Below are 16,721 nucleotides of genomic sequence, written 5' to 3'. Positions count from 1 at the left end.
CGAAGAGATGGAGAGCTTGTTGGACGAAGCAAAAGAAAAGGAAAGAAACAAGGATAAATATATAAGAGAATTATCACTCGGAGTTGAGAAGCTGAACAGTGAAATTCATGTGTTGGAACAAAAATTGGCAAGCGGCCGGAAAGAACGTGAGATGAGAGATCTTGAGATGGTCCAAAGAGAAAAAGAACAAATCGAAATTAGCTTATACTGGAAGCAGAAGTTTGAGGAAAGTAATAACGAAGTGGAGATCTCGGGACAACGTGAAAAAGACCTCCGAGAAAAAGTGAAGGACTACGAGAAAGAACTGGAAAATGCAGCCATTCAAGCAAAGTCGTTGGAAAATAAGGTCAGACTTTTGGAAGATAAGTTAAAGGAAAACTATATAATATTGAAGGATAAAGAGGAAGAGAACAGTGAAAAAGACAGCGAAATAAAGAGGCTGCTGGAGCAGGAGAGAAATCTGCAGGCTAACTTAGAAATTGCTCTGGTCAAGGAACAAGGCTTGAAACGCACGTTACAATGTGCACAAGAGGAGGTCTTCTCTTTGCAGAAGAAGGAAAGTGAAAACTGGCAAGAAATTCAACAGCTACTAGAAGAATGCGAAATGTTGAAGGAAAAATGTCAGTTGCAAGAAGATTTTATGCTTAAAGAAGAAAAACGTGCCAGGGAGCAGCGAAGACTACAACAAGAAACCTTGAGAAATGAAGATAAGTATATGTTGATGACACTTCTACATGGAATTGCTGAGAGGAATTTCCATCTTGCACACATTGCAGATGAGCATGGAAACGAAAATGAGAGAGACAAGGAGCTGTTTGATCACATGCTGAAAAGAAAAGAAGAGCAGTTCTGCATGGCCCAACAGGAGAAGAACTATTACTTGAAAGAATGGGGTGACTTAACCCAGGTGTTGGAAGATTTAATATGTGAAAATGAAAGAGTGAAAATGAAATGATAATACTCGATGAAATCGCCCCAAGGGATGTTTGAATAAAAACGTGAAAGTTAAAACTTATGGGGATGAGGACAAATTTGATGATACATCTGCTGGAGAATCTCAAGAGGAAACAAATGATGGCCCATTGGACGAGATGGATGAAGCAAAGTTTTGGTGAAGAATCAGAAGATGAATGGGATGATGATTCTTTTGAGGAGCCTGAGAATGAAGGAACCTAATGAGATATGAAATGGAGAATACACAAAAAAAAACAGGAGGCAATTTCCCAGGATAAAGAGCTAGGATGGTGGTCCCCCAGGAAAAAAAAAGCTGGGGAGACAAATCCTCAGAAAACAAACCTTGGGAGATAAACTCCAAGGAAAAAAAAGCTTAGAAGGTGAGCATGAAAAGCTCTGCCTGCCAGTGTCCCTGGTGAGTAAACCAGTTAGGAATCTCCATCTGCTGGCAGTGATCTTCCTATCACTACCCCTCCATATCCCCCCATTGCCCCCCCCCCCCACTCACTCTTCAATGCTTGCATAGGTGTAACAGTTGGTTGCACCATTCCCCCATGTGAGCATTGGAGATTGTGCTGGTGAGGGTGGTAGTACTGGGAAGATCACTGCCAGTGGATGGAGGCTCCTGATTGGTTTGCTACCCAAAGGACAGTTACTGATGATACCTCCAGGAAGTCCTACACATCAGGAGGGAGAAGCCCAGTCTAAATACCATGCAAGACTCCCTTCCTCCAGCATCCCTGGTGAGTGAGGAAATCAGGAAACTCCATCCACTGGTAGCAATCTACATGGCAACGTCGCCCCTGCTTCCTTCCCCCCACTCTCCATGCTTTCATAGGTGCAACAGATGGTTGCACCATCCCCCCATGTGAGCATTGGAGATTGAGGTGGTGGGGGTGATGGTACTGGGAAGATCTCTGCCAGTGGACGGATTCTCCTGATTTCCTTGCTCACCAGGGATGCTGGCAGGCAGTGCCATCCATACCAACATCTGGAGGAAGGGAGTCTCTTGCATGGTATTTAGACTGAGCTTCTCCCTCCTAATGTGTAGGACTTCCTGGAGGTATCGGCAGTAACTGTCCTTTGGTGAACAAACCCATCAAGAGCCTCCATCGCTGCCAGTGGATGGAGGATCCTACTGGTTCACTCACCAGGGATGTTGTCAAGCAGCACCCATTGTGCCGTCATTGGGAGAAAGACCACCTCCTACGAGGTATTTAGACTGGGTTTCTCTCTCCCAATGTGGAAGGCCTTCCATGAGTTTCTCCAAGAGGATCTCCTGCCATGCTCCTGGAGGGCACCACATATAATAACACCCCAACCCCTCATACCATCTGAATAAAAGATTTGATGTCATCCCTAGTATTGAAATCATTTACCATCCAACTGACCATCACTGGCAACGCCTCCAGGAAGCCCTACACATATGGAAAGAGAAGCCCAGTCCAAATACAAGGCAAGAGACTCTCTTCCTCCAGATGTTGGTATGGATGGCACTGCCTACCAGCATCCCTGACGAGCGAGGAAATCAGGAGTCTCTATCCACTGCCAGTGATCTTACCCGCACCATTGTCCCCACCTCCCTCCCCAATCTCCAGTGCTTTCATAGGTACAACAGATGGTTGCACCAACCCACCAGTGTGAGCATTGGTTGGAGACTGAGATAGGCAGAGGTGGTGCTGGGGAGATCAATGTCAGTGGATGGAGGCTCCTGATTTCCTCGTTCGCCAAGGATGCTGGTAGGCAGTGCCATCCATACCAACATCTGGAGGAAGAGAGTCTCTTGCCTGATATCTGGACTGGTCTTCTCTTTCCATATGTGTAGTGTTTCCTGGAGGCTTTGCCAGTGATGGTCAGTTGGATGGTAAATGATTTCAATATTAGGGATGACGTCAAATCTTTTATTCAGATGGTATGATTTGTCGGGGTGTTTTTATATGAGGTGTCCTCCGGGAGCATGGCAGGAGATCCTCTTGGAGAAACACATGGAAACCCTTCCACTTGGGAGAGAGAAACCCAGTCTAAATACCTTGTAGGAGGAGCTCTTTCTCCCAATGTCGGCACAATGGGTGCTGCCTGGTGAGTGAACCAGTTGGAGCCTCTGTCCACTGGCAGCGATGGAGGCTCTTGATGGGTTTGTTCACCAAAGGATAGTTACTGCCGATACCTCCAGGAAGTCCTACACATCAGGAGGGAGAAGCCCAGTCTAAATACCATGCAAGACTCCCTTCCTCCAGCATCCCTGGTGAGTGAGGAAATCAGGAAACTCCATCCACTGGTAGCAATCTACATGGCAACGTCGCCCCTGCTTCCCTCCCCCCACTCTCCAGTGCTTTCATAGGTGCAACAGATTGTTGCACCATTCCCCCATGTGAGCATTGGAGATTGAGGTGGTGGGGGTGGTGGTACTGGGAAGATCTCTGCCAGTGGACGGATTCTCCTGATTTCCTTGCTCACCAGCGATGCTGGTGGGCAGTGCCATCCATACCGTCATCTGGAGGAAGGGAGTCTTGCATGGTATTTAGACTTGGCTTCTCCCTCCTGATGTGTAGGACTTCCTGGAGGTATCGGCAGGAACTGTCCTTTGGTGAAAAAACCCATCAAGAGCCTCCATCGCTGCCAGTGGACAGAGGCTCCAACTGGTTCACTCGCCTCCTACGAGGTATTTAGACTGGGTTTCTCTCTCCCAAGTGGAAGGGTTTCCATGTGTTTCTCCAAGAGGATCTCCTGCCATGCTCCTGGAGGACACCGCATATAACAACACCCCGACCACTCATACCATCTGAATAAAAGATTTGACGTCATCCCTAGTATTGAAATCATTTACCATCCAACTGACCATCACTGGCAACGCCTCCAGGAAGCCCTACACATATGGAAAGAAAAGCCCAGTCCAAATATCAGGCAATAGACTCTCTTCCTCCAGATGCTGGTATGGATGGCACTGCCTGCCAGCATCCCTGGCAAACGAGGAAATCAGGAGACTCCATCCACTGCCAGTGATCTTACCAGCACCATCCCCCCCCAGCCTCACCCCATGATCTCCAGTGCTTTCATAAGTGCAACAGATGGTTGCATCAAACCCCAGTGTGAGCATTGGTTGGAGACTGAGGTGGTCATGGAGGTTGTGCTGGGAAGATCAATGCCCGTGGATGGAATCTCCTGATTTCCTCATTTGCCAGGGATCCTGGTAGGCAGTGCCATCCATACCAGCATCTGGAGGAAGAGAGTCTCTTGCCTGGTATTTGGACTGGGCTTCTCTTTCCATATGTGTAGGGCTTCATGGAGGCGTTGCCAATGATGGTCACATGTATGGTCAATGATTTCAATAGGAAAACGTCACATCTTTTATTCAGATGGTATGAGTGGTTGGGGTTTTATTATATGCAGCGCCCTCCAGGAGCATTTCAGGAGATCCTCTTGGAGAAAACATGGAAGCCCTTCCACATTAGGAGAGAGAAACCCAGTCTAAATATCTCGCAGGAGATGCTCTTTCTCCCAATGACGGCACAATGGGTGCTGCCTGGCAACATCCCTGGTGAGTGAACCAGTAGGAGCCTCCATTCATTGGCAGCGATCTTCCTAGCATCACCAACCTCACCACTCAATCTCCAACGGTAATGCAAATGCAAGGGAGAACGGAGTGGCGGTCCTAGGAAGACTGCTGCCAGTGGGTGGAGACTTCTTATTGGTCCACTCTCGCCAGATTTGCTCCCAGGCCAAGTTCATTGTGCTGACATCAGGAGGAAGTCTCCTGTGTGATATTGAGACTGGGTTTCTCTCTCCCATTGTGTAGGGCTTTCATGTGGTTCTCCAAGAGGATTTGCTGCTATGCTATGCTTAGGAAGCTGCTGCAAGTAATCAATATAAAATGTTTAACATGTGCTTTATTTATCGTTACTCAAAAAATACATTTTTTATTAGGCTGGTTGTCCATGATCAGAAACGAGTTGAGGACTGCCATGGGTGGTGCTAAATGTTTTAACAGCGTCCATTCTTGGTCCATTTTGGTCTCCTTTTACTTGGCTGTCCAACTTATTTAAGTTGTCTAACCCCAATTCATTTTCTTATTTCTTTCGAGGAATCATCATTCAGGAGAGCTCTGAGTCTAAAAAATGGACTCAGTGGTCTCGTTACAGGGCACCGTAGTTCATTTCTGTTCACTGGAGAGTACCCTAGATTGTGAAGCAAGTACTGAGATGGCAGCAAGGTAAATAATATTAGCAGCATGAATAAAATGGAAAGAACTTGTTTGGTTACTGGTAAATAAAAATATCCCTGAATCTAATTTTCAAAACTCTATGTATAATGCATACATGAAGCCTGTAATATTCTACACAGCAGAATCACAGAAAACAGATTTTGAATATTTATGACTAAAATATATAACAAAATACACCAAGATATCAGAACTAGATGGTTTGATTATATAATGAGGTGAGGGGAGGGGACAGTTGGTCAGGTAATTGGCAGATATGATATGAGTACGAAAAATGCCAGTAGGAAGGCTTAGAAGAGAAGGTAAAAATGAAGCTCTAAATCAGGGAGGAATTCAGGTAGAATGCACAAGAGATATACGATAGCAGAGAGGACTTACTTCACATCCAGCACTGTAAAGGAAAAATCTGATGTACAAATGTTAATGATAACAGTACTACAGTGCAGACTAGATTTGGTCAGAAATATTTTGGCAGGTGACATATCTGTAGTATCACGTCTTCATCTGTATAACAATTTTCAGTTACAACCAAATTTAATATAATACAGAGATTTCTTTAAAGAATTACGATCACAATTACTTTACGAATGTGTAATGAATAACTTTTCAATTGAATTACAATTACTACAAGCTTGCCTTCATCGCACAGATGCCCAGGTGTAAAGGGGGCGTGGCCTAGGCAGGCAAGAGATGACAAGTCGATTTCCTTCGCTCCAGATGCAACCACCTTACATATGCCCACCTTTGGTATGACCAGTATGCGCCTGTGTAAGAGACTCTCCTTCCACGCCCAGGAGGGGGCTATAAAGAACCACGCAGGCACCAAACATCAGTAGGCTTCTTGTGCAGAAGTTCAGCAAAGTACAAATAGAGGCTTCTGGGATATTGAGTGGCGATGACGCTACCTCTCTTTGTAGATACCTTGGTTCTTGGATGACTGTAGGATTTGTCTGGGGGTATGTAATGAAGGGCGCTAGCCCTGGGACTGTGAAAAGGTAGGAGCAGGCTTAAAATATTGTCCTAGCAGAACGGTATAACCTCCATAGTACATACCTTAGAGCGGTGAGGTCGGGTGACTCTCGACCAGACAGTAGGCAAGAACATCTTAACATGGCTGAGTTTTCCTTTGTGTCGAATTGGTACCTTTCAACCCGAGCTCCGTAAGGAATCTCATCCTCGCGAATGATCGATATTTGCGCACCAGTGTCATCGAAAGCTCGGACCTGGTGGGCAGGATAGCGACCTCTGGGAGGGTCTACTAGAACTGAAGGATTATCCGTCCCTGTCATTGCAATGGCAGTAACCGAACTGCTTTCATAGCTACTACGAAGAGTAGCGGGGACAGTGAGTCGCCTGGAAGATCCCTCTCCTGATGTTAACCTCTTCTAGTCTGATCCCGGAGCTTGTAAATACTGTTTTCCAGCTGCCCATTTCATTTTTGAGGAAGTTGATGGTGCTTTCCTCTGCCCCATATATGTTCAAGAATTCTGCTTATTGCTATTATTTTATAGTTGTAATTATTATTTTTTCATTTTTGTTTTTATATTTATTATAGTTATTAGTATCGTTTTCATTTTTATATATATATATTTTTTTTTTCATTTTTATTATTATTCATATTTTATTTGTTATTATTTCATCATTTATATTTGGGTTAAATCAAATTTATTATTATCCTAAATATTCTCATTTCAATTTATTATTATTTTATTAGTTTATTTATATTTTTATTATATTTATATATTTTATTTTAAATATTATTTATTTTTTTATTATCTTTCTTTGTTATTTTTATTTCTTATTTTCATTTATAATATCATAATTTTACTTCCATTATTTTAATTTTCATTTTTATTATTTTTTCATGTGCTCCATGTTTATTTTATTTTTATTATCATTTTTCATGTTTTTACTTATTTTTTATGTTTTAAATATTTTAAATTTTTTGTAATTAATTATATTTATTTAATTATTTCTTTCATCTATTTATTTATTTATTAATTTTTAGTTATCTATTTTTTCATTATCATTGTCTTTTTTTTATTTATTTATTTATTTTGATTTGTATATATTTATTTAAGTATTTATATTTGTTAATTCATTTTTATATATTTATTTATCAATATTTATTTTTATTTATATATTTATTTCATTGTATATTAATTAATTCATTAATATATTTATGTATTTTTATATATTTTTATTTATTTATCATTTTTATTCCTTTTACTTATTTTAATATATTTCTATTTATTTTCATATATTTTAATTTTTTTATTCCTTTATTTTTTACTTTTTTTATTTTTTTATTTATTCATTTATTTATTTACTTTTATTTTATTGATCTTTTTTATTTATTTAATTTTTTATTTTCATTAACTTTTTATATATTCATTAATTTATAAATTTATTTATTTATTTATTTATTCTTTTTGTTTTTATTTCTTACTTTTTATGTTGATTATTTATTTTTATTCTTATTTTAATTTTATTATTTTTATTATTCTTATTTATTTTATTTATTGATATTTTTTATTTTTATTTATATATGTTTATTTTTATTCATTTTCATCTATTTTTTAGTTATTTATTTGATTATTTTTTTTCCTATATTAATTATCTTTATTTTAATTTTTATATTCATTCATTTTAAATATATATAATATATATATATATATATATATATTATTATTATATATATATATATATATATTAATTTATATATATATATTTGTTTTTATATATTATTTATTTATGTTTTTATTTATAATTTTTTATTTATTATTTATTTAATTTATTATTTATTTTTATTTAATTTTTTTATATGTCTTCATTTGTTTTACTTTTTTATATTTAATTTATTTTTTTTATTTATTATTTTTTTTATATATTATATTTCTTATAATATTTTCATTTATTATATTTTATTTATTACATTTATTATTCATTTATTATATTTCTATTTTTTAAGTTTATTTTTTTTATTACCTTATTATTTTTTTTTATATTATATATGTTTTCTTTTATCTATTTGATTTTTATTTATTTATTATATTTAATATATAATTTTTATTTTTTCATGTATTATTTTTTGAATTTTACTTTTTATCAGTTCTATTATATTTTTATTATTTTTATATATCACATTTTTAATTATTTATTTATTTTTATTGTTAATTTTTACCTTTCTATTTTTATTAATTATCATTTTCTTTCCATTATTTATTTATATTTTTTTATTTTTTCATGTGCATTTGTTTATTTTTATTTATTTATTATTTTTTCATTATTTATTTTTATGCTTAATATTATTGAATTTTGGTTTTGTATCTAATTATATTTTATTTTAATTATTTTTTGCATTCATTATTTATATTGATCAATTTATTTATTCATTATTTATTTCTATTAATATTTATTTAATTATAAATATTAGTTAATTCATTTATTTTATTTTTTTTTCATACATTTAATTTTAATTCATTTAACTTTTTTTGTATCTTTCTATTTATTTTCATATATTTTTTATTTTGTATTTTTATTTGTTTATTTAATTATTGTTTTGTTCAATTTATTTAAATTTATTTAATTCTATTGTATTGTCCTATGGAGCAATGAATGACAACATAATGCGCCACAATACTGCCACCCCAAACACATAAAAAAAGCTCTATCTCTATACGTCTGCCATACCCAGCACATCTTCACAAAATGACTAAATGTTTTTATTAATTTTTTTATTTATTTCTTACAAATTCTATAAAATTGTTCTTTTCTTATCTTATTTTATATATATATATAGCTACTCTCGATTTATCTCGCTTGCTTTCTCTCTTTTATTTTATGTATTTATCATTTTTATTCCTTTTACTTATTTTAATATATTTCTATTTATTTTTCTATTTTTTTTAATTTTTTTATTCCTTTTATTTTTTATTTTTATTTATTTATCATTTTTATTTACTTTTATTATTGATTCTTTTTTATTTATTAATTTTTATTTCATTAACTTTTTTTTATTTATATTCATTAATTTATTTTCATTATTTATATATATTCTATTCTTATTAATAATTTTTATTTTAATTAATTATTTATTTATTTATTTATTTATTTATGTGTTTATATTTATTTATTTATTTTTTATTTTTTTTTCATTTTTTATTTATTTATTATTTATTTATTTTATCATATATATGTTTATTTTTTATTAAAAATATTTTTTTATTTTTATTTATTATATTTTATAAATTTTTTTATTCATTTTTTAATTTTATTCATTTTATATCTTTTTATCTAGATTAATTTTACTCATTTATTTTTTTATTTATTCAATTATGTATTTAAATTCATTCATTTATTTATATTATTTTTATATAAACATATTCATTTATTTTTATTATAACTATTTATATTTTTTTATTTATTTTATAGTATTTTTAATTTTTTTTATTAATTTATTTCGTATTTGCATTTTATTTTTATTTATTTATGTATTGTATTTTATTTTTATTATTTATTTATTTTTAATTTTTAAAATTTTTTTTTTTCATATTTGATTTTTTATGTCTTAATTTATTTTCATTATTTTATTTATTTTATTTATTTTATTTTATTTATTTTTAATCTTTTTAAATTTAATTTATTTATTCATTTTCAATGTATTTATTTTTTTTTTTTTTATAATTTTTTTATTTTTTTAAATTTATTTTTTATTTTTATTTATTTGTTTATTTTTTGTATTTATTTATATGTATATTATTTACGAAATTATTTTATTTTTATTTTTTAAATAAAATTTTTAGGTTTTTAGTTATTTATTTTATCCATTCATTCATTTATTATTTATTTTTATATGGTTATTTTTTATTTATTTAATTTTTAATTTTTTTATTTACTACATAATTTTTAATTCATTTTATATGTTATTTGTTTTATTTTATTTTTCTTTAATTTATTTTTATTTATTCATCATTTATTTTATTTTTAATTTTTATTTTTTTTTATTTTTATTCTTTTTTATTTTTTATTTAATTCATTTTTTTTTATTTTAACTTTTTTTTATTAATTTTTTCCTATTTATTCTTTACTTTCTTGTTTAATTTTTTAAATTTTTAATTTATTTTATTCTTATGTTTGCATTTTTTTAATTTTTAATTTCAATTTCACAATTTGATATTATTTCAATGTTATTTTTTTTTTTTTCTTTTACCCGTTATTTCTTTTGAAAGTAAACCATCTTTTTAAAAACATGTTTAGATTACATTAAAAGTAATTCCTGCCCTCAGATTAAGTAATATTATGTAAGGACTAGTTTTCATTAAACTATGAACTTTTCTCACGGGTTGTTTAGCGTTTAAAAAGCCACTCAAAACGGCACCGAAGGGTGGTTCCACTGTATAAGAACAGGTAAATTTAAAATGAAAAAATAAATTTTTAATTTTATTCATAGATGCGCCAGAGCTTTGGGGTTAAACATTCATTGGTTATAAAAAACGCTGGAAGATCCTTCTCCTGAAAATGTTAACCTCTCCAAATCTTTACCTTCCCGGAAACTTATTAATGACTGTAATTTTCGCCCAACTGCCCATTTTATATTTTTTTTGAGGAAAGCTGATTGGTACTTTCCTCTGCCCCATAGTATGTTCAAGGATTGCTGCTTATTACAAATTAATATTTTATTCATTGTAATTAATTTTAATTTTTTCATTTTTTTTGTTTTTATATCTAATTAATAGTTTATTAGTATTGGTCTTACTAATATAATATATAATATTAATATAATATTATAATTAAAATATATATATATATATATATATTATATATATATATTATATTAATTTTTAGAATTTTTTAGAAATTTTAATTATTTTTAATTTTTTGAATTTTATTAAATTATTATTCGTAATTTACTTTATTTTCATGCAATTTTTTTGGTTTAAAATAAATTTAATTTATTATCCTTAAATTAATTTTTAATTTTCAAATTTATATTAATTATTTTAAAATTTAGTTTCAATTTATTTATTTTTCATTTTATTTTATATAATTTTATCTTAAATAATTATTATTTATTTTAGTATTTATTTTTTAATTTTTTTTGTTATTTTTTTATTTTTATTTATATCATCAATTCTAAAACTTTCCATTATTTTTTTATTTTTAATTTACTATTTTTTAATGTGCATTATGTTTGATTATTTTTATTATAATTTTCATTTTTTATTTATTTTTTATGTTTAAAATATTTATTGAATTTTCTTTTTGTGTTTAATTATATATTTTTTTTTTCATTTATTTATTTATTTATTTAGTTCATTTTTATATTATCTATCTATTATTATTATTATTTATTTTTATTCATTCATTAATTTTATTCATTTTTATTTATGTATTTTATTTTAATTTATTTTTATCTATTTATTTATTATTAGTTATTTTTATCTATATATTTATTCATCTATCTATTTATTTATTTATTTATTTATTTATTTATTTATTTATTTATTTATTTATTTATTTATTTATTTATTTATTTATTTATTTTTATTTTTATTTATTATATATAATGATATTTATTTATATTTATTCATTCATTAATATATTTTTATCGATTTATCTATTTTTATTCATTTATTTTCTTTAGTTATTCAATTATTTATTTATTGATTTATTGATTTTTTTTATTTTAATATTTATTTATTTATATATATATATATATATATATATATATATATATATTTATTATTTTTTATTTATTTATTTGTTTTTATTTACTGATTTATTAATTTTTTTACATACTGATTTATTTTATTTTTATATATATTTGTGTATTTATTTTATTTATTTATTTTCAAAATTTATTTTATTTTATTTATTCATATATTTGTTTATTATAATTATTTAAAAGTATGTTTATTTACAATGAATTCGTTTTATTTATTTATTTTTTATTTATTTATTTAAATCACTTCTTTTATGTCTTTTTATTTCTTTATTTATTTAGTTATTCATTTTTTATTAATTCTATTTTATTGATTTTTTCATATTTTTTATTTATTTTTATTTATTTCAATTTTTTAATTATTTTTTTTGTTTATTTTTTTATTTATATGTATGTTTATTTAAGAATTAATTTTTTATTTATATGTATGTTTTCTATCACTAAGCTCTTCCCCAATCATAGTCTGTTCGTCATATTTCAGTTCTCAAAGAGGTAAGGCGGTCTTTTTAACTATTTTGACCTTTTAACATAGCTAAATTATGGTATCTGGTGCTACATAAATCAGTAATAAATAAGGAAATGTTCAGATTTGTATTGCTCTCCAAGAAATATTTCGGCAGGTGACGTCATATCTGTCGTATCACGTCTTCATCTGTATAGCAAATTTCAGTTACAATTAAAGTTAATATAACACAGAGATTTCTTTAAAGAATTCCGATTACAGTTACGTTACGAATGTGTAATAAATAACATTTCAACTGAATTACAATTACTACAAGACTGCCTTCATCGTACAGCCACTCAGGTGTAAAGGGGGCGTGGCTTAGTCAGGCAAGAGAAGACGACAAGTCGATTTCCTTCGCTCCAGATAATATAAAAATAAAAATGAAAAAATAATAATTACAACTATAAAATAATAATAATAAGCAGAATCCTTGAACATATATGGGGTAGAGTAAAGTACCATCAGCTTCCTCAAAAATGAAATGGGCAGCTGGAAAACAGTATTTACAAGCTCCGGGATAAGACTAGGAGAGGTTAACATCAGGAGAGGGATCTTCCAGGGCGACTTACTGTCCACACTACTCTTCGTAGTAGCCATGATTCACATGACAAATGTACTACAGAAGAAGGAACCAAGCGCGAATTCAGCGAGAGTTATTCGGACTTGTGCACACCGCTTCCTGGTCGAGATGTCCCAAGAAAGCCGCTTCGGTTACTGCCATTGCAATGACAGGGACGTACTATCCTTCAGTACTAGTAGACCCTCCAGTGCAGGGCCCTATATTTGCTGCACCTCCCAGAGGTTGCTATCCTGCCCACCAGGTCCGAGCTTTCGGTGACACTGGTGCGCAGATATCCATCATTCGCGAGGATGAGATTCCTTACGGAGCTCGGGTTGACAGGCACCAATTCGTCACAAAGGAAAGCCTCAACCACGTTAAGATGTTCTTGCCTACTGTCTGGTCGAGAGTCACCCGACCTCACCGCTCTAAGGTTTATATTATGGAGGTTACACCGTCCTGCTAGGACAAGATTTTAAGCCTGCTCCTACCTTTTCACAGTCCCAGGGGCCCCAGCCCTTTCTTACATACCTCCAGACCAATCCTACAGACCTCCAAGAACCAAGGTATCTACAGAGAGATATTGGTTCATCCCCACTGAACATTCAAGAAGCCTCCTTGTGTACTTTGCTGAACATCTGTACAAGAAGTCTCCTGATATTTGGTGCCTGGTGTGGTTCTTTGTAGCCCCCTCCTGGGCGTGGCAGGAGAGTCTCTTACACAGGCGCATAAAATAAATATATAAATAAAAATAAATAATAATAAATAAATGGATAAAAATAAATTAATAAGTAAACAATAAATAAAAATAAATAAAAAGAAATAAGATTAAATAAAAATAAATAAATAAATAAAAATAATAATAATAACATAAATAAATAAACAAAAATAAATAAATAAATAAAAATAAATAAAATAAATAAATAAAAACAATATAAATAGATGAAAAATAATTAAATAAATATAATGAAATAGATAAACAAAAATATATATTTAAACATGAAAAATATATAAAAACATGAAAAATAATAATAAAACTAAAATAAACATAATACATATGAAAAAATCATATAAATAAAAATAGTGAAAATTAATTCATGTTATCAAAAAATAAAAATAAAATAAATAAATAAAAATAAACAAAACAAAATTATAATAAATAAAATAAAAAATATTAAAAATAAAATATATAAAAAATAAGAAATATATAAATAAAACTAATAAGATTTTAATAATAAATTTACATAAAAATATTTAAGATAATAATAAATTTAATTTAAACCAAATAATAATGATTTAATAATAATAAATAAAATATAAATAGTAATAACAAAAAATTTAAAGTAATAAAATATATATAACAAAAATAGAAATAAAAACAATACTAATAAATATAGAAATAATGAAAAAAATTAGAACAATAAAATAATAATAATAATAATAATAATAATAATAATAATAATAATAATAATAATAATAATAATAATAATAATAATAATAATAATAATAATAATAATAAATAATAACAGCCAACTAAGAGGGGAAGACAACCACCCAGAAATTCCTGAAGCCGAACCAAGTAAGAGACTCTGGGAAAACATATGGAGCAATCCGGTATCACACAACAAACATGCAACATGGCTCCAGGAAGTCAAGGAAGAAGAAACAGGGAGAATAAAACAAAGATTCACAGACATCACGACAGACACAGTCAGACACCAACTAAAGAAAATGCCAAACTGGAAAGCCCCAGGTCCCGATGAAGTCCATGGATACTGGCTCAAAAACTTCAAGGCCCTACACCCACGAAGAGCAGAACAACTCCAGCATTGTATCTCAAATCACCAAGCACCCAAATGGATGACCACAGGAAGAACATCCTTAGTACAAAAAGACAAGAGTAAGGGAAAATATAGCCAGTAATACAGGCCTATCACCCTGCCTACCAATAATGTGGAAGTTACTAACAGGTATCATCAGTGAAAGGCTATACAACTACCTAGAGGAGACAAACACCATCCCCCACCAACAGAAAGGCTGCAGAAGGAAGTGTAGGGGCACAAAAGACCAGCTCCTGATAGACAAAATGGTAATGAAGAACAGTAGGAGAAGGAAAACCAACCTAAGCATGGCATGGATAGACTATAAGAAAGCCTTCGACATGATACCACACACATGGCTAATTGAATGCCTGAAAATATATGGGGCAGAGGAAAATACCATCAGCTTCCTCAAAAATACAATGCGCAACTGGAATACAATACTTACAAGCTCTGGAATAAGACTAGCAGAGGTTAATACCAGGAGAGGGATCTTCCAGGGCGACTCACTGTCCCCACTACTCTTCGTAGTAGCCATGATTCCCATGACAAAAGTACTACAGAAGATGGATGCCGGGTACCAACTCAAGAAAAGAGGCAACAGAATCAACCATCTGATGTTCATGGACGACATCAAGCTGTATGGTAAGAGCATCAAGAAATAGATACCCTAATCCAGACTGTAAGGATTGTATCTGGGGACATCACGATGGAGTTTGGAATAGAAAAATGCGCCTTAGTCAACATACAAAAAGGCAAAGTAACGAGAACTGAAGGGATAAAGCTACCGATGGGAGCAACATCAAACACATAGATGAGACAGGATACAAATACCTGGGAATAATGGAAGGAGGAGATATAAAACACCAAGAGATGAAGGACACGATCAGGAAAGAATATATGCAGAGACTCAAGGCGATACTCAAGTCAAAACTCAACGCCGGAAATATGATAAAAGCCATAAACACATGGGCAGTGCCAGTAATCAGATACAGCGCAGGAATAGTGGAATGGACGAAGGCAGAACTCCGCACCATAGATCAGAAAACCAGGAAACATATGACAATACACAAAGCACTACACCCAAGAGCAAATACGGACAGACTATACATAACACGAAAGGAAGGAGGGAGAGGACTACTAAGTATAGAGGACTGCGTCAACATCGAAAACAGAGCACTGGGGCAATATCTGAAAACCAGTGAAGACGAGTGGCTAAAGAGTGCATGGGAAGAAGGACTAATAAAAGTAGACGAAGACCCAGAAAATATACAGAGACAGGAGAAAGACAGAAAGAACAGAGGACTGGCACAACAAACCAATGCACGGACAATACATGAGACAGACTAAAGAACTAGCCAGCGATGACAATTGGCAATGGTACAGAGGGGAGAGCTAAAGAAGGAAACTGAAGGAATGATAACAGCAGCACAAGATCAGGCCCTAAGAACCAGATATGTTCAAAGTACGATAGACGGAAATAACATCTCTCCCATATGTAGGAAGTGCAATACGAAAAGTGAAACCATAAACCACATAGCAAGTGAATGCCCAGCACTTGCACAGAACCAGTACAAAAAGAGGCATGATTCAGTGGCAAAAGCCCTCCACTGGAGCCTGTGCAAGAAACATCAGCTACCTTGCAGTAATAAGTGGTACGAGCACCAACCTGAAGGAGTAATAGAAAACGATCAGGCAAAGATCCTCTGGGACTATGGTATCAGAACGGATAGGGTGATACGTGCAACAGACCAGACGTGACGTTGATTGACAAAGTCAAGAAGAAAGTATCACTCATTGATGCCGCAATACCATGGGACACCAGAGTTGAAGAGAAAGAGAGGGAAAAAATGGATAAGTATCAAGATCTGAAAATAGAAATAAGAAGGATATGGGATGTGCCAGTGGAAATCGTACCCATAATCATAGGAGCACTAGGC

At 31.6% G+C, this 16,721-nt stretch overlaps 1 protein-coding gene across 1 annotated transcript in view; it reads left to right on the top strand.

The window, feature by feature from the left end:
* The window catches only part of LOC135208294 (trichohyalin-like), a 2,933-nt gene extending 1,978 nt beyond the window's left edge, over positions 1-955 (top strand). Inside the window, exon 2 of the mRNA XM_064240396.1 lies at positions 8-955. Coding sequence (XP_064096466.1) covers positions 8-955 — 948 coding nt within the window. The remainder of the gene's footprint in view (positions 1-7) is intronic.
* The last annotated feature ends 15,766 nt before the right edge of the window (positions 956-16,721 follow it).

The sequence above is a fragment of the Macrobrachium nipponense genome, chromosome 35 (genome assembly GCF_015104395.2).
Source record: "Macrobrachium nipponense isolate FS-2020 chromosome 35, ASM1510439v2, whole genome shotgun sequence".
Taxonomy (NCBI): domain Eukaryota; kingdom Metazoa; phylum Arthropoda; class Malacostraca; order Decapoda; family Palaemonidae; genus Macrobrachium; species Macrobrachium nipponense.
This window is presented reverse-complemented; position numbering and strand designations above follow the sequence as displayed.